This window comes from Pezoporus flaviventris, unplaced genomic scaffold (assembly GCF_033815535.1).
Source record: "Pezoporus flaviventris isolate CSIRO_AGI_PZ_B2104156 unplaced genomic scaffold, CSIRO_AGI_Pfla_v1 ptg000005l, whole genome shotgun sequence".
Taxonomy (NCBI): Eukaryota; Metazoa; Chordata; class Aves; order Psittaciformes; family Psittacidae; genus Pezoporus; species Pezoporus flaviventris.
In genome coordinates this window covers 4492230-4510194 of record NW_026892553.1, presented here as the reverse complement: position 1 = coordinate 4510194, position 17965 = coordinate 4492230, and the positions used below count along the sequence as shown (strand labels likewise).

The 17965-nt window shown below is 46.9% G+C and overlaps 1 protein-coding gene across 1 annotated transcript in view; it reads left to right on the top strand.

The window, feature by feature from the left end:
• Window positions 1-14108, top strand: part of CAPN6 (calpain 6) — a 56169-nt gene extending 42061 nt beyond the window's left edge. Inside the window, exons 9-14 of the mRNA XM_061445718.1 lie at window positions 235-430; window positions 3272-3394; window positions 4549-4751; window positions 5459-5580; window positions 12923-13059; window positions 13350-14108. Of these exons, the coding sequence (XP_061301702.1) occupies window positions 235-430; window positions 3272-3394; window positions 4549-4751; window positions 5459-5580; window positions 12923-13059; window positions 13350-13532 (964 nt within the window). The 3' untranslated portion in view covers window positions 13533-14108. The remainder of the gene's footprint in view (window positions 1-234; window positions 431-3271; window positions 3395-4548; window positions 4752-5458; window positions 5581-12922; window positions 13060-13349) is intronic.
• The last annotated feature ends 3857 nt before the right edge of the window (window positions 14109-17965 follow it).

The following is a 17965-nucleotide window of genomic DNA, read 5'->3' as shown; positions in this document are numbered from 1 at the left end:
AGAGCTGACCAAACCACGCTAAGGTGGTATTGCTCTAAATTAATCTCTAAGATAGTGTGATTGTGGCTTCACAAGTATTTCCGCATGGAGAGCTTTCCAGTGAATCAGCTGGACAGCTGAGCAATGCCTCCTCTTAAATTACTGGAAGATTTCATGTGTAATTTTGGCTCTTTGCTTGAGTATCACTGTTTATTTTTAAGCAAACCATTACTTCCCTGGTGTCCCATGGCACAGGATGACGTTTGAGGACTGGTGTAAGAATTTCACTGATGTGGACATCTGCCGGATTGTGAATACCTCCTACTTCAGCATCCACAAGACCTGGGAGAAGAAGATGATGCACGGCGCTTGGGCAAAGAACTCAGAACCCCTGCTAAATCGCTCTGGTGGATGCTTTGATAACAAAGAGACCTTCCTTCAGAATCCCCAGGTGGGAATCCCTGTGTTTTGTGAGGTATTGAAGTGTATCCATTTTAGCCAGAGCTTCTGAAATACCCACCCTGCTTGGGAGCTGGCAGTGATGACTTGACAGAAGTCTCACTGCCTGGGGCTGTCCTCTGGGAGTTTGTTGCTTCACTGCTTGATTGAGTGATTTCTGTGAAACCTCTCAGAGGAGCTGAAATACTGGTTTAGGACTGATCATGTTTGGGGCTGATGAGTCAGACACACCAGGATTAGTGAAGTCCTGTGTGGACTTCCTTCAGTTTCCCAGTTGGGAAGTTCCCAGAAAGGTAGCAAGTCTGACTTTTCTAATGACAACTTCGTTCATTTAACATCCTTAAACAGCCTACGGACTTGGGCCCCTGCATGTAGATAGTATCCCTTTGTATTTATCTAAGATTCTGAAAGTATGAAGTCTCTTCCCCAAGCTCACAGTCTCCTCAGGATTACAGACATTTCCTTGTCTCGTCCTACCTGGCAAGTTTCAAGGAATTCAGTTAATCTGTTCATCCATTCTCACTCCATTTCTCACCCTCCTGCCCTTCTGTGTTGTACATTTTCATCCCAGTGAATGCAATTTCAGGCATCAAACTGCCAGTACCGCCACTGAGATTTGAGCACTTTCTGCTTTAGTTATTACTTTGAAAATTGACCTTCCTGTCCTTCTGTAATTCACCACATACTTTAGATTAACTGAAGATGTTCTTGTGTCTGCTTCTCTTCAATTGTATGGGAGGTTTCTGTCTGCACCCTCAGTTTCCATAGCAGGATACAGGAGAAGTGCAGCCTTTGCTGTTCAGACTAGGAGTGAATCTCAAACTCCCAGCTCATCCTGTCATACAGCTGTAGATGGAGAAGCAGTTCTTCATTGCTCTGTCTTCTGTCAGTGCCTCTTCTCCAGAGGATGATTTTAGTCAGATATTTCCCTGTATGATTCTGGACATATTCCAAGTGCTTGTCTGGGTCTCATTTGTAAGTGTTTAGCTGCCACAGAGAACAAAATATACATGTTACAGTTGAGTGCAATGCCTGGTGCAGTGGAAGCTCTTTTTTTTCCCAGTGTTATCTCTAGGCTAGTTGATTAAAAGGCTCTTAATAGCAGTGCTGGAACACATTTATGTTAGCTTAGGGCTGTAATAAATTACTGCAGCACACACTGCCATAATCTAGAGATGATCTCTGTCTGTGCTCCCCGAGTGAAATACCTCCTGTGAAGTTTTTCTGTACAGAGCAATATTGTGACACTTCCAGTTCCTTTAGATAAAGGAATTTCAGTATAAATGTATTCCTACAACCACCCCCTAATTTCCAGTTTGTTACCCATTCGGATAGCTGAAATGTCATCAGATCAAAAATCATCAGAGTTGCATAGTTCTCTCCAGACCAAGAGAGCTCTCATGCACTTTCACAGTTCCCCTTTCACACCTCCATTTGCCCTGGCACACTTCAGGCTATCTGACAAGGTAACACTGCCTATGGTTGAACAGGGAGGAGAATTAAAACATGCCTTATTAGGTGTTCCTGCATGTTTGTATCTCGCTTTTTAGATTCTGCAGAGGCTCTTTACATCCCCTAGGACTCTCTTCAGGGTCCTATGCTTTCCCTGCTGCGATGTTTATATAGCATACAAATAAGAGTACAAAGAAGCCTTGAATTTATACCAAAACCAGAATAGCAAACAGTAGTCCTGTAGGAGGCCAATCTGGAACATAAACATTGCGAGCAACAAATGAAGCCCAGGGGCTTGGTAAAGTATTGATTTTCTTTCCAATACTGCTGTGCTTCAGCCAGCTCTGCTAGATTGGTGTTCCCTCCATGTGGGTGCAACACTGCCTGGGACAGAGAGGGTCAGGGATGAGGAATGGGATGGTGCCTTGTTCTGCAGAGCTCGGACCACAGGGGGATGTGAAGTCATTACAGGGTATCATTCCACAGCAGTAACCAAGGCAATCTCAGTATCTACCTCAGAACAAAGCACAATGGGGATTTGCTTTTTAGCAGCTCTTGGAGGAGAAGGGAGGGGGGAGTTGAACCAGGGATGATATTCCTCTGAGTGCTGTCAGGGAATTCTGGCTGAAATCAGAACATGTGGTGCACGTAATACCCAGCTGTGCAGAGCTGCAGCTTTATGCTTTTATTTGCTTGCTTCACATTTAAAGGTCTTTGGAGGATGGGAGAATACGGCATCTGTCTGGGCTTGGAGTAAATAGTGTCCTCTTCCACTGGTTCTGACAACTCAGATTTGCCCTCTGAATGCATGAAAGAAAATTTACAGGAGTCCCTAATAGTGAACAGACTTGAGTGTTTAATTCTTTGTCATATAAAGAAATACCTATCTGACCTTTTGTCTACTGCAAGGCTACATACTCATTCGTGAACTGGTCTGGTGGTGATCCTTAATAATGTAAGCAAGTCTGATTTATTGAGATAGGAACTGCTGCCTAAACTTGAAATAAATTCCTTTGACTAGTCTTAAACCCTGGTTCATTCAAGTTTACTTTAAACAGTTTGGGTATAAGATTTGCATGTTAAAGATGCCAGAGTTCTTCCTAGCCCTGTTTATTTTGTAATACTGTCTCATGCTGTCCTTTATATGAAGTACCTGTTTCAGTGTCTCTGATACTTTTGGTTTAAAGATCCTTATTATTGGCGTTAATTTTTCAGCTGGGAATTGCTGGGAATGTCTGTTATATGGAGAACTCTCCTCCCACCTCCAAACACCACGTGTTTTCATTTGCATCCTTTGTATGCACGTATTTCCTCGGCGATGGCTTTATCCTCATTATCCCAAGGCATTTCTGACTGCTTGCCCTTTTCTTTCTTTTACTAGTACGTCTTTGATGTTAAGAAGACTGAGGACAAAGTATTGGTCTCCTTACAACAGGAGGATCGCCGCAAATACAAGAAAGAAGGGAAAGGAGACAGCATCCCCATTGGCTTTGAAATATTCAAGGTAGGCAGGATCTGCACTCCTGGCTCAGAGTTTGTGCAGCAGCCCCACTCCATCCTGGCAATGAGATCTTTGGCAGATAGAGGCATGATTGTCATGGTGGGGTCTGGCTCTTCTCTCAACATGAGCTTTGCCTGTGTACTGCACTCAGTCACCAAAGCTGATACTAGACAGACTATTTGAACTAAATTGAATCTACTTCAGTTCAAACTCTATTTGAACTAAAGGAACAGAAGTCATTTTTCCCTACTGCAAAAGGATTTTAAGTGCTTTTCCTACTTCAAGCTTTGAAGAGAAAGACAAAAAAATAATAAAGCTTGAAAGGTTTTTTTTCTCCTCCCCACTGGAGGCTCCTGCCTCCGGTTCATCAGCAAATACAGCCAAGGGAATGAGTTTGAAAAGTCTGAGTTTTTCTTTTGCCACTTAAGAAGAGAGTCAGGAGTGTTTTCAAAAGCTGGAGTAGTGAGTAGGAAATGAGCAGATGTGAAAAGGAACCAAATGGATCCCAAACAATAATTTGACAGAGCAATCTGACTAAAATGAGAACATACAAACCGAAAGGAAGGAAGCAAGAGAAACAGCTATGAGTGTGCTTTTTCACTGAGGATCAGGGTTATCTTAGCACCCGTTGCTCTAGCTAATGGGACTATGCTGAACCCTACCCTAAAAATAGTCAGTTTTAACAGTCAGAGCTCCTCACATCTGCATCACACTTATTCATATGATAGTCACCTGTTAACCACAGAGAAAGGAGGCAACTGTATCTCAGTGGTAGAGTACTTGGAGCGTGCAGGCATCTCTAAATGCACCTTCTAATCTCTGCAGTAGAATTTTATCTGTTAGCGGGTGCATCTCTTTACCATCCCAAGCTTTCACCTCTACTTAGGGGTATACGTGTGTATATATAATAATGCAGTGAAGTGTGAAACATCACTGCTTTGGAGCCTGTGTGGGCCTGTGCTTGGAACACTGGGCTGCCCACCAGGACTATCTCTGCCACAGCTTCTGCGGGTGAAAAACCATTTGCCAAACCATTTGCCTTTATTGCACATTGCCTTTTCTGCCTATGAAAGGCTGTGTGATGTGCAGGGAAAATCCTGCCTATTAGCTCTGGTATCCTTCCTTGCATTAATCTCTGTACTGTTCTGTGGCTGTAGGTGGAGGATAACAGAAGCTATCGACTACACAAGCTCACTGTGCAGGAGAGAGTGGCCACGTCTCCGTACATCAACATGCGCACTGTGTTCTTGAAGAGGATCCTCAAGCAAGGCCGCTATGTCCTTATCCCAACTACCTATCATCCTGGCATTGCTACCAAGTTTATACTGAGGCTCTTCACAGATGTGCCATCAAAACTCAGGTAGGTTGTACTCATGGAATCATAGAATCAATTAGGTTGGAAAAGACCTTTAAGATCATCAAGTGCAACCTTTGTCTTGCCCACGTTGGCTGCATCTCCTTGGAAATGGTTACCTGGCTGCCTGCAAATATCCCGGACTCACTAGATCATATCACTCCAGAATCAGGCCCTTGAGATGGTCAGGGTCACCTCCAGAAGCCTCACAAGAATTTGTGCATGGTCAGGACATTTTTACTTATGAACCTAGTGGACAATTCAGTTTGGGTCCTTTGACCTTTTAGTTTGGCTTTTGTAGTTGCCCCCAGTTGTAGGTCAGAACACAGAGCAGTGTTTGCAGTTACAGTTGGCAATGCTTATTTCTTTGAGCATCCCCTTTGAAAGCAGTAGTTGTCTGCAAGGGCAAAACTAGTGCTTCATGAAATCAGGCCTGCTGAATTTTTTCTTGCTTTGATAGTGTTTTCCATGATTTAAAGTTGTTGGGGTTTTTCCCACCACTTTTGCTGCCATGTGAAAGATGACACAAATCTGGTTTACTTTGCTTTGCTCTGCATTTATTTCTTAAGCCTGTCATTTCTGTACCACAAACTTCCAAAATGTTAGATGAGGAAAGAGGACAAATCTCACGTTCTGTAAATGCCAGATTTCCACGACCATTGATTATTTGCTTGACATTCATTACTTTGGTTGCTTTTCCCATGATTTTTCAGGGAGCTGAAGGCAGATAAGCCTAAAATGACATGTTGGAGTCTTCTCTGTGGCTATCCACGCAGAGTCACCCAAATCAAAATTCACTCTGCAGAGGGTTTACAGAAGCAAGACAGATCAGGCGGTAAGTGTAAAGCGAGCTTGGGAGAGTTGGAAGGGGCTTCTTCAGTCCTCTGAAGGTCTGGGTTGATATGTACGTAGCCAGAAATTATCCAAACAAATGGAAGATTTATGGGATTCTTTTCAGCATGTTTTAAAATCTGCCCAAAAGGAGAAATCATAGAATCATAGAATAGTTAGGGTTGGAAAGGACCTTGAGATCATCCAGTTCCAACCCCCTGCCATGGGCAGGGACACCTCACACTAAACCATGACACCCAAGGCTCTGTCCAACCTGACTTTGAACACCGCCCGGGATGGAGCATTCACAACTTCCTTGGGCAACCCATTCCAGTACCTCACCACCCTCACAGGAAAGAACTTCTTCCTTATATCCAATCTAAACTTCCCCTGTTTCAGTTTGAACCCGTTACCCCTTGTCCTATCACTGCAGTCCCTAATGAAGAGTTCCCTCCCCAGCATCCCTATAGGCCCCCTTCAGATACTGGAAGGCTGCTCTGAGGTCTCCATGCAGCCTTCTCTTCTCCAGGCTGAACAGCCCCAACTTTCTCAGCCTGTCTTCATACAGGAGGTGCTCCAGCCCCTGATCATCCTCGTGGCCTCCTCTGGACTTGTTCCAACAGTTCCATGTCCTTTTTATGTTGAGGACACCAGAACTGCACACAGTGCTCCAGGTGAGGTCTCACGAGAGCAGAGTAGAGGGGCAGGATCACCTCCTTTGACCCTTCAAAGATATAAAATAGCAGGAGTTATGTGTCATCTGTGCTGGCCCAGGTGGGCAGTAGTAGCCAGACCCTCCCAAGAAGCTTTTTGTGGGGATTAGAAAGAAATTCACCTTTCAGGGTTATGTGCTTTCTAAGTGGAAAATACCCAGAAAGACAGCTGAATCGCACAGGCTCACACAGGGTATTGCACTTACCTCAGCAATGTCATTCATGGCCTTCAGGACACCTTTTTATTCACTCCCACAAGCTTAGCAGCACTTCAGGGAGGAAATTATCATTTTCAAACAACCATTTTCAGCTGGGAAACTAGGAGTTAAAACAGAGATTAAGTGACTTGTAGAGGACTGTGTATCTACACATCAGAGGAAGTGTCCTGAAAGACACTAAAATATCTGTCTGGCACCTGATGTTGACAGTTAATTAAGAGACTTGTCCAGTTGTCATTTACTTCTTCATGTTCTACTCTTACTCTCCCTCTGTTTGCCTTCATTTTCCATGACCAGTGCAACAGAAAAAGGTAATCACTGCTTGGTTGGGAGGGAGAAAACAAAGGAGCGAAGATACTATGGTGAAACTGGAACAAGGAACTAAAGAGGTTCCTGAGCATCTGCTGTGTTTGCTCCAGATTACTCTTCAGCTCTCTTCAGTTTAAGATGTGGAGCTCAGTTGCATTAACTCCTTGTGGTAGAGAAGGCGTTAGACTCAGACCTGTAGTACAGTTCATCTTCAGTCTCACAAAGCAGCTAGTAAATTTCTCCCACCAGCTGGCTACAGTTTTATTCCAGTCCTCTTTTCATCACTATTCCTGGCACCCACGGAGTGGTGACTGAATGTACTTTTCACTGTGAAAGCCACTTTCTGTTAAGTCCAGTTGTGTCTTCAGGGAACAGCAATGTTGGCGGAAAGGGACACAGGAAGTGGATTCAGTTCATTTTTCTTGGTACTTCTCTTGAAGAGCAGGAGCCACAAACACCTCAGTTAAGCTGCAGGGCTCCGTGTTCTCAGCAAGGATGGGTGAGACTGACAGGGCTGTATGTGATAAGAATAGCAGGGCAGTGCACTGACACAAGGCAGTTTGCTCTGGTTCTTGCCCCGGGAAGGACATTTTCAGTTTTAAGGGAGTGTTTGGGGTTGTTTTTTCTTTTAAAATTCCTTAAACATTTTTCTCTACCAAATCTCCACCCTTAGCATTGCACAATCCATAGCACAATCACAGCTTTGACAAGATCATTAAAACCAGTTGCCTGCAGATGTCAGAGACCAGGCTTCAGCTCAGTGTTGTGGGACTGGGGGCACTGTGACACAGACCCTCGGGAATACACGAACCGGACTTGCAACCAAGATGTAAGAGATACTCAAACTACAGCATAGCCCAAATACCTTTGGGACCCAGAACTACCACACATGGAAGCATCTTCATTGGATTTCAGCAGCCAGTGTGGGGCTGATGATAACCTTGACAGAACTGAACAAGGAACCTACTGTGGGAAGAACTTTCTGTAGGAAATGGACTCACAGATTTTCTGTTTAAACCTAAGCAAAACGTCTGCTTGATTATTTTTTTTTTCTGCTGAAAAAATGCAGAACTGGGTCAAGTGATGCTATTTGTGAATTAGTATTGAATACACCAAGTGGCTGCAAGAAAGCCAGTCTGTCATTGTGTTTCCATTTCCTTGTGAAACAACGGGCCATTATAAATTCATCAAAACCAAACCAGGATGTGAACACAAAACCTAAATGATTCCTATAGCTTGGCTTTGACTGAAATTTCACCAGAAAAGTTAAAATATTTTCCCTTTGTATCAACATAAAGCTTTCAGTAAAAGTCCTTGTCTCTTTCCAGCCTGTAGTCCTAAATCTCATCCATTCAGGGGGCACTGAAGGAGAGCTTCAGTAGCTTCTCTATTATCTTGAATACTGCTGTGAAATCCCTGTCTGAATATTTATCAGCCTTTTTTTCTATCGGTATCTCCAACTCAGGATATTCAGAGCTTGCCTTGCAGAATGTCGTGTCTTACAGCAGCTTCAGGCAAATCAAGTAGGGAGAGTGTGTAAATAGAAACTCCATAAAGCCAAATATGCACTGCTGACACACCGAAATCCAGCTGTGCAGTGAGCAGGATGACACCCGTAAACAGCACTCTGCCTTCTAAAGGCATCTCGCTGGGAAATTTGGCAAAGGTCCTGACTGATAGAGTGCATTCCTGGTAGCAGAAAGCTGGCTATGGAACATGTTTCTCACATTTGGGTTTGTTTTTTTTTTGGTAGATTAAAGAAGTGGATATAGACATTCCTTGAAGCACACTGGCTGGATTGTAAATTTACGCTAGAAAGTAGTGTGTCCAGAGACATGAAATAGCCCATGTTCTAAGATTGCTTCCTAATGCTGCCACAAAAGAGTGCAATCCTTTACCATCCCTTGTCTCCTCTCTGGCTTTACTGGATCCATGTCTGGACTCTGCCATGCTTATCTCCAGGAGAAATAGCAGCCAGGCATTCAGTAAAGACCAGCTTTCCCCAAAGAGAGTTCAGACCTCGGTCACATGGGCAGTTACTGGAATACCAGCCTTACCTGCTGCTCCCGATGTGAACTAGATTTAAAAGTCAACAGCAGCCTCGTGTCTAATCAATACTGTGAGATGAGGGAAGAGGCCACACAGCAATCACCACTGGGAGGGACAAGTTCAGGTTAGGCACAGTCAATACGTTTATTCAAGTAGAAAATAGGTAGATGAAGTGGTTGTGTGTGCCTGCTGCTAAGAGGACCTCACACAAAGGTTACTCATTTTCTGGTGTGAAGGTTGTTGGCACCTTGTTCCTCTGTGAGCTGCTGTGTCTGATTAGCACCACTGCATTTCACAAGGGTTTCCTGACGCCACCTTCTGATCTGCATCTTCTCGGCTCTCAAGCTGCTTTTCTTCTTATGTTGTCATCTATATTCCACCTTATTCAACCACCTGCCTGGTTTGTCACTATCATCCCTTAGCATAGAGAGAAGACAAAGCTTGAAGAGGAGGTTAGGATTCATCTGGAGCTTCTGAGAACTGAGATGTGGCATTACATCTCTCTGACAAGTTGTCCTGAAAGCATCAGGACATCTCTCTACTCTGACACTGGGGTATGCAGTTCCACAAAGCAAGAGCAGCCTGAACAGAAATACCTTGTTTTATGTAACTAGGACAGAGGGATTTCAGACTTGAATGCACTGCTCTTGACATGAGCCCATCACTGTCATCTGGGAGCTGTGCTTAGCACAGATTTCTGAGCAATTGCTTAAACAAAACTGGAAGAGAATGATGATTGCACAGCAAGTGCACATCCGGCCTGGTTCATGAGCTGGTTGTCATCAGAAGCCTGCTCCCTGCCAGGGGAGGGTTCTTTAATCTCAGTTTTTAATGCTTATTGGAAAGCTCTTCCTTGCTGCTGTCTTTGATTCATCGTCCTGTTTGGAAAAAAATAATGGCTGGTTTGCTGTTGACAGGAATAGTGGATGAATGTGGCTGCCCAGACTCAATTCCAAATGCATATAGGCTGCTTCTCTTGGAAGTACCTCTCTGAGTTAGCTTGTTCTGAAGCTGATCCAACTATATGTGAGCCAAGCGCAGTGGCAGGTTTGCAGGATGAGGCAGCACTGTGTGCTTGGAGATTTTCCGTCTCTCGTTCCCAAGTCTGCTTTAAAAGTTGCTCTCGCTGCTGTCACACTCCTTCCCCCAAAGCTTACCCTTGAGAACAAATCACCTGCTGCATTTCCCACCGAAATTCCAGGTTGAATTCGTATGTTTGCCTTTCACCACTTTTCTGAACTAGGTGTTTGTCATGCCCAGTATGGGACATACCTGGGAAGCTGAGTGTCTGGTACCTTTAATGGCAGCTGCCTTAGGAGCAGTCTGAGAAACAGAAGGAAAGAGCAGGCAAGAACCAGCTGGTAAATAATCCAGTGAAAGCAGAAGGGAAGCAGGGAGAAAATGGAGCAGAGGTGGGGAGAGGATATCGTGGTGCCAGTGGAAAGACTCCCTTTGCTTATCTGTATTTCAGGAGAAGCCAAGAGGCACATGAGCAAAGGCTCAACTGCAAAAAGCAAAACAACCTGTTGTAATTCCCAAGGCAATGCTTGTGTTTCAGCACCGTGCCTGCTCTGCTTGGCCCATGGCTGTTTCCAGCAGCTGAGTTTGGCTCTCCATGTACCAGTAATTGTGGTCTAAACTGGAGAAGAATGGGAATATCTCTGAGAACTTCTCAGAAAGCTTTTTGTATCTGAGGAGCCAGTTCTCATACAGAAAGAGAGAACTGTGCATAGGTTTCTTTAAGCCTTAGAAATGTCATTACTGTTCAAATGTTCCTGGCTTTTACAGGATTTCAGCCTTTCCCTTTGCCCTGTTTTTTTCATACAGCTTCCCAATACAACAGCCAGGCCATAGGGCTGATGAAACAGCTGTTTATACACAGCATGGTGTTCAAGGCATAGCTTGAGCCATATGTATGCCTGAGAACTGAGCCCAGTCCTCTTCCAGAAGAGTTGCCGGAGTAGCAGCTCCAGTTGTTTTCATTCCCAGCTCATGGCAAATACTAGGATGTTGCTTTTCCACATTAGCAGAACGTTCTGCATTGTCTTGGTACCGAAAATACATGAGCCCAGAGCTGCAGAAACCTGGGCAAAATGCAGCTGAGAGCGTCCCTTGGCTCATCCCACATGCGCAGCTCTCCCATTTTTATCTTTTGCTGTGGAACTGGAGTCAGTCCTCCCAATGTAACTGGGCATTCAGCAACGCCATTGTGAGGTGGTGCTCTGCAGGTACCGTTCATGTTCCTCTTCTACATCCCTTTCTTTCCCTGATCACTGCCTGATAATTTGAGTCTTTGTTTCACATGTTTCACATGTCAGCTTTTTCCTTTCACATAGCAAGTCCCTTCATTAATAGCTCCCAGCTGCAGCAGATATGCCTGTCACCCCTTTAAACTCTGTCCTTTCCCCACCCCTTTTTATACCCTTTATCTCTTAATTACTGTTAATGATCAGACCTTGCTTTGCTTTTTGCCTCTGGCGAAAGTAGTTGACACCATTTCATGCAAGACCCCGTTTTATTCAGACCCATTTTCCAAATGGAAAGGGGGGGGGAGCTTTCCCATCACTGATCACACAGCGTGGTGCCACACCATGCCCCAGAGCTAAACCCACACATTCAGTGACACAGAAAGTAATTGTCTCGCAGGAAAGCCAATGCACTGCTACCTGCTATAGGAAGTGTGGGATGTTGTTAGGGTAACAGGCCTGGCATGTCTGGCCAGGTGTAATCACAGCACAGCACATGGGAAAATCTGCTGCTTTCTCGTCAGTGGAAGCGGGTCCTCCTGTTTTGGGTGGTAGTTTGTTTGTGCGAGGTGTTGGTATCTGTTCTTAGGAGTGACGTGTTTGAGGGAAATCATCTTGGGTATGAATTGCTAAAAGGCAAAAGCTACCTTAAAATCATGCTGCCTTATGGCTGTCATTCCAATGGTGGCATTTCCAAGTAGATGGATGGTGACGAAATGATCAAGAGTCTGTTTAACATCTATGTTTAACGGGTAGCAAGGGGTGTCCGCTAACAATAGGAATGGACAGAAATAGTTATGTTGAAATTCAAAACGTGGTGGCGCCTGTGTTTAATTCAAGTTGATCAGCAAGTGGAAAGGCCCGTTCCCTTTGAGGATAAAGACAGGTATTTCCAAATGGACTCCTTCTCTGTACCAGCATGGAAAGAAATTATGACAAAGTAAAAATGCTCAGTGTAAAACCAACAAAGCATTTCTAGAATGCTGAGTAATCTCAGTGGGGTATGTGTGATTAAAGTGTAATTTAAAACATGCATTAGGACCTATTATAGATACAGGCATGTTGTGATAACATCAACTTTAAAGTTAGATTCACCCGAATGACAGAACCGAGGGCTCATGGGAATGAGAGGAGAAACTGGGGAGGATTTTCTTGGACAGTTTCCCACAGAAAACATTGTTGAGACCAATGCACTATTACAGAATGTTTTTGCATTTTGGCACTGTTTTACTTTCTAGGAGAGAAACTGCTGCTTAAAATCTACCTCCTAACACTAGTACTCCTGTCAGAATGAGTACAGCACTTTCAAGTGAGGCAGTCTAAAGGTGGGGGCATTCAGTGATCTGAAGTTCTGTGCAGTTCCCGTCCTTGCCCTCCATAGGAATTGATGATGAACATTTTTAACCTCCCATTTGGGCCCAGGCACTCAGAACTACAGACCACATTTGCATATGCACGGATGCATTTTGGCTCACACATCTAGAGCAGCCGGGGAGCTTAGAGTGTCACATTGAAGGCTTTCTGTAGATGAGCCAGGAAGATGCACAGCAAGGGAATGTGGCAAGATTGCAACCTCAGTCTGGGAGTGTGCTGGTTTCACAGCAAATGGTGCTTGGTTTCCAGCTCTGAGCATCCCATTGTTACAAGAAAGAGGCATTCCACCAGCGGACATGATGTGCTCTGGTGCCCTGTTCTGTGCTCGGTAGCAGTGGTGCTGTCAGGCACAGGAGGGGATTGTTTCTGTTGGGTTTCTGGGCAGGTCTCAGCTCCCGTTCTGTGTCCTAATTGCTGTACTGCTGACTGTGTTTTAGGAGCAGATCCCTATGTGCTTATCAAGTGTGAGAACCAGAGCGTGCGCTCCCCTGTGCAGCACGATACCTCCAGTGCCGTCTTCAACACACAAGTGGTTTTCTACAGGAAGAACATCGACAGCCCTATCATTGTCCAGGTGAGAGAAGCCTCACAAAGTCATTTTTATTCCTCTTCCAGGCAGACTGTGACCTAGAAAGCATAAAGCTGAATGTAGCTCTATATTTGCATAGTATATGTAAATGAGCATGCAAATCCAGAATCTCCCACACACTCTCTAGACATTTGGCTAAATTTAGATGTCCTCCCCCTCCTCACTGCTTTTTCAAGGGGTGAATGGTTGTGACCCTCCTCCAGCACAACCCATTCAGGTGGAATGCAAGAAAAGCACTGCTTCAGCAGGGTTTATTTCTGGTCCCTTGTCTCTAGGTCTGGAACAGCAACATCTTGTGTGACCAGTTCCTTGGGCAGGCGGTGCTGTCAGCTTCACCCAGTGACCCCAGAGAAGAGCAGACGCTGCAGCTCCGAGGGAGAGGCAGGCGGGCAGCAGACGAGGTGCCAGGTCGCATCACCATCAAGGTTTTTTCCAGCGATGACCTTGTGGAACTATGAATACCAAAGCCCTGCAGAGCCAGAGCGAGCTGTCACTTCGCAGCAGGGGGGCTTGTCTGTGCTTTCTGTGTGAATGACTTGGGAGCAAAGGTTGCACATAATCATAATCGCTTTGAAAAGGAAAAAAACCCTCCAACTCTCCACATTATCATGGGTAATGGGGTTGAGGGGCTTTTAAAGAGGGAAAACCACATTTTTATACATATATATGTTCATGATACAGATAATAGAGTAGAAGTGGGGCCAAACTAAACGTTAGCTTGTTAAGATGTGACCATCTTCCCCAGCAGCATCTTTCAGGAGCTCTTGGCACATAAGCTGGAAGCACATGTGACCGTTCTCACACGTTCCCTGCACGCTGTCATCTGTTCTCAGCAGTGGGACTGGAGGAAGGCAGGAATGGCTGCATCTCCATGGTCACGTACCAGCAGGTTGGTGGCGTAGCAAGCACAAGGTGGATTGGCACCGCTCAGTCCCTGTTCACTGCCAGGCTGTATCTGGGAAGGGAATTTTTAAGCTTTCATTGGATTTTTTTTCCCCTGTACAGGGATATAAAATTTCTGTTATTGCTATGGATCAGGTGATTCTGTTCCTTGGTGAAAACATCATTATGGAAGGAGTTCAGCCATAGGTCATAGCACTAAGACCAGGCATGTGAGGGCAACATTCAAATACAAGGGCAGGTCTTGCAATGCCTATTTGAACACCACAGCACGTAACAGCTTTGCCCACATAGAGGCTTTCAGGATGACTTTTATGTCCTTTTATTGTCCACCTCAAGCTGATGACTCACAAGTTGAGAAGGGCACCTCATAGTTCAGCTGTGGTTTTCCTCAGAGGACACGTTCAGTAATGGGAGCCTCCTTGTTAAAAGAGGCTTTGTTTAATCCACGTGATGCTAAAAATGGAGTAAGATTCCTTTTGTCTCACTAGACGCGATGGGTTGAGAGGGTAAAATTAGCTCCTTATGAGCATGGGTTTGTAAAGATGCTGTGCCCTGGCAGGTTCCAGGTATCACTCTTGAAATTTTGCATCCATTTATTGCTGACAGAGCTGAGGTCTTTGATGAAGTTTAACCTGGGTGTAATGGAGGACAGGTATCATTTCCTTCAAAGCAGGGTTCTGGTACAGGCTTTCTTTCAACTTTGCATCTGGCAGGGATTCCTCACAGCAGGTATTTCTGTGCTGTCTGCTCTGCAGTGATTTGGCAGTGTAAGAGGCTCACTGTGTTAGACCTCTTGGAACTGGATTTTGTGTGGTCTTCTGAAAGTGAAGCTAAAGGATGACTACCCTGCCTTGTGGACAGCCAGGAAATGTGGATTTCTGTTTATCTCATAACCACTTCAGCCATTCTGTGCAATTCTTATGACTTATAAAATGGCCCTCAGCAGGGTTAATGGTTTCACCAAAGGTTTTGAAGTCTCTTTAGGGGCTCCAAAAGGCTCTTTGCTGCAGCAGGAAAATGCTTTCTTTGACGTGTTGGAGATGGTGTGTGAGGCTATGACCGCTACTATACTGCCATCAGCTTTGTTGCATGTACCAAGTAACTAAATCCAGCTCTCTTTTTAAATAGCTTGGGCTCAAGCTGTTTGGCACACACAGCATTTGTCAGATGTGAACTACATTTGGTTGGCAGCGCCGCAGGCAAGTGTAATTCTTCTTTGTAAAGTCACAGCTCAGAGTCCTCACTCACAGATATGTTTGTAAGCTGCAATTTCTTAACCCCCCCCCCAGACTTTCTCACACAGACCAGAGCTCAGGCAAGCCACACAGGGAGCTGCACCTCGGTACGGGCTGTGCTAGCCCTGCACTCGGTTTGGTTTGCTTCTCACTGTTTTATGTCATGGTAGCCACTTCTCAGCAGTGCAGCACAGTGGGTGACTGCAGCCCACTGGCACACCTTCACCACTGGGTGCAGGGCACCGTGCTGCTATTCCAGGTATGGTTAAAGCCCCACACTGCAGTTTGTAGGGCAACAAGGTGCGCAGGAGAGAATGCTGAGGCAGAGCAGAATAGGTCATGTTGTATAACCCCATTTCAGATGGGTTATTACTTAAGGACTGTTGTGTATGAGGTGTATAAAGGTGATGAGTTTTAGGCCTTGATAATCATGTCAACTCAAGACATACCCACAGTTTGTCCCTGTGGTGCAGGGACAGAGGTCCCTTGAACACCAGTGCTGGCCAGGCTGGAAATGGAGCTCTGCTGCTCCCTCGGCATGGCCCTGAGGGTATCTCAGTGCGGTGGTAGCTGTGGGAAGCTCAGGCACGCTGAGGCCGAGCAGAAGGGCTGTACCTCTGTATTTATTTGTTTCTGTAGGTAGTTGGAGCAGGCAGGATTTGCGCATCAGCAGGAACTGATCCAGCCTGGAACACGACTGCTGTGCTGATGCAGAGAGGCTTCTGGCTTCCCAGGCTGAATCCCAGCTGAAGCCAAGGCAGGAGCAGGTTGAAAGGGGCTTGCACTGCTGCCTGAGGCAGAGGATGGTGCAGGCTCTTTCTCGTGTTGGACATCTTGCCATGCACTGAAAGCAAAGCCAGCAACAGCAGTGAGTGGTTGGCTTACATAGAAGGTAATTGTGGTCTGTTTGAGGTAAGAGATGAGGTAAGATGGCCTTTCAGACAGACACAGGCATTCAGTATCAAGTGTTACCAGAGCTGGGCATTATTGTTTAATAATTAATGTGAGCCTGTGGGAAAACCAAGGGGTTGTTTTTGTGGGAGACTGCCACCTTCAGCAGAGAGTAATGGCCCCCCGAAAGTTAAAACAGAGGGAAGTAGTTGGGAGATGTTTCATTACAACCTGTGTTTACTTTGCAACATGAAGAGACCTAAATAAAAGGTTAACCAAAAAAACCCAACCATGTTCAGTGGTCTCTGACATGAAGCAGTTGAAATGGGTCTGGGATGACCCCAAATGCCAGTTTTCAGCTTGCTTGAGACGCAGCATGTGGTCACTGAACAGCTTTTCCCTCTTCCTGCCTTTGAGTTCACAGCTGGTCCCCACTTGTGCCCGATGGGTTCACACTCATCGTGGTCTCCGCTGCCCCGTGGCCTCCCTTGCTGTCCCTCAGGCTGAGGAAGCCCACGCCGCAGCTCTGGGGCCCTGCCCTGTCCGTGCGGCACAGCTGCAGGGGCTCGGCAGTGCTGCTGGATTTCCTGGTGTAACTGGGACCCCCTGCCCAGCCCCTGACCCCAGCACAGCACTATTTACATGGCTTACTGTGAAGTGCTCTTTCTTTGAGTGAAGCCCACGGCTGTGTTCCCGTTCCCTTCACCTGTGAAGCCTCACGGCTCTCCGTTAGGCTGTTTCGTACCCTCCAGCACACCAGACCCGTCCCGCTGTGTCGGGGCCGGAATCGCCCCTCTCCACCCACGGGTTCGGTGTTTGTCTTCACTGTCTGGAATCCTCACTCTAGGGTGGACGGCGGCGGGATCCGCAGCATCACCTCCCTTGCCAGGCCGCGGAGGACGGTGAGCGACCAGAGCCACCACCTGCGAGCGTCCCGCCGCCTATGGGGACGGGCAGCGGCTCTCGGTCCTGCCAGCCCGGCGCTGCCCGCTCCAGGTGAGGTGTGAAGGCTCAGGGGCTGCGCTAAGAGCCCCAGCAGCCGCCTCTCCCGTTCTGCTCCCGCCCGGGACCCCCGTGGCGTTTCCCGTTCCCAAGCTTTGGACGCGGATCCCCCACCCCGCGGGAAGCGCCAGGCCGCCGCTGGGGGGCGCCCGCGGCCCGCTCCAGGCTCCGCCGGCGGCCGTGGCTGAGGGGAGCGGCCGCCATCTTGCCCGTGTGGCAGCGGGAGGGCGGTGGGTGCCCGGGGCGGGGGGGGTCTGTGGTACCGACATGGCGGTAGCGGTGTGACACCCTCCTCCTCCCCGCCGTGTGTTGCAGACGCCTGTATCTAAACCACAGCGGGATGCCCGAGTGATGCCTGTCTTCTCCTGCTGTACGGCTACATACATAGGTATATATTCACCCCCGCTCTTGGGGTGCGGCTGGTCCCCACACACCACAGCCCCCCCGTGCTGACCGTACCGCATCCGCTGCTGTAGGAGGAGGCTGTGGCAGACCGTATGTAAAGGGTTGGGGAAATCAAGGTGGACAATGCCATGGCTAGCCCCACTTCAACCGGGCAGGTTACTCTGCTGCAGATGAGGTTTGTCATGCCTCGTTTGCCTTGGCTGAATGAATCGTGGTGGCGTTTCTCAGTCAGGTGCTTTATCTGGCTTGGAGCCCCCCGAGGGCCTGGTTCCATCACCTCCGCAGGCACTGAGGGCAGAGCCCTGGCTCCTCCTGCTCCAGGGGGTGACGTCTGCCTCCCTCCAGTCTTCTTCGATGTCCCTGAGCCCCACAGGCTCAAAGGCCATGGGCCCGCGGGTGCGTACAGCTGGGACCACGCTAGAGCTGTGTCTGCTGTACAGCTACATGCGGGTCTG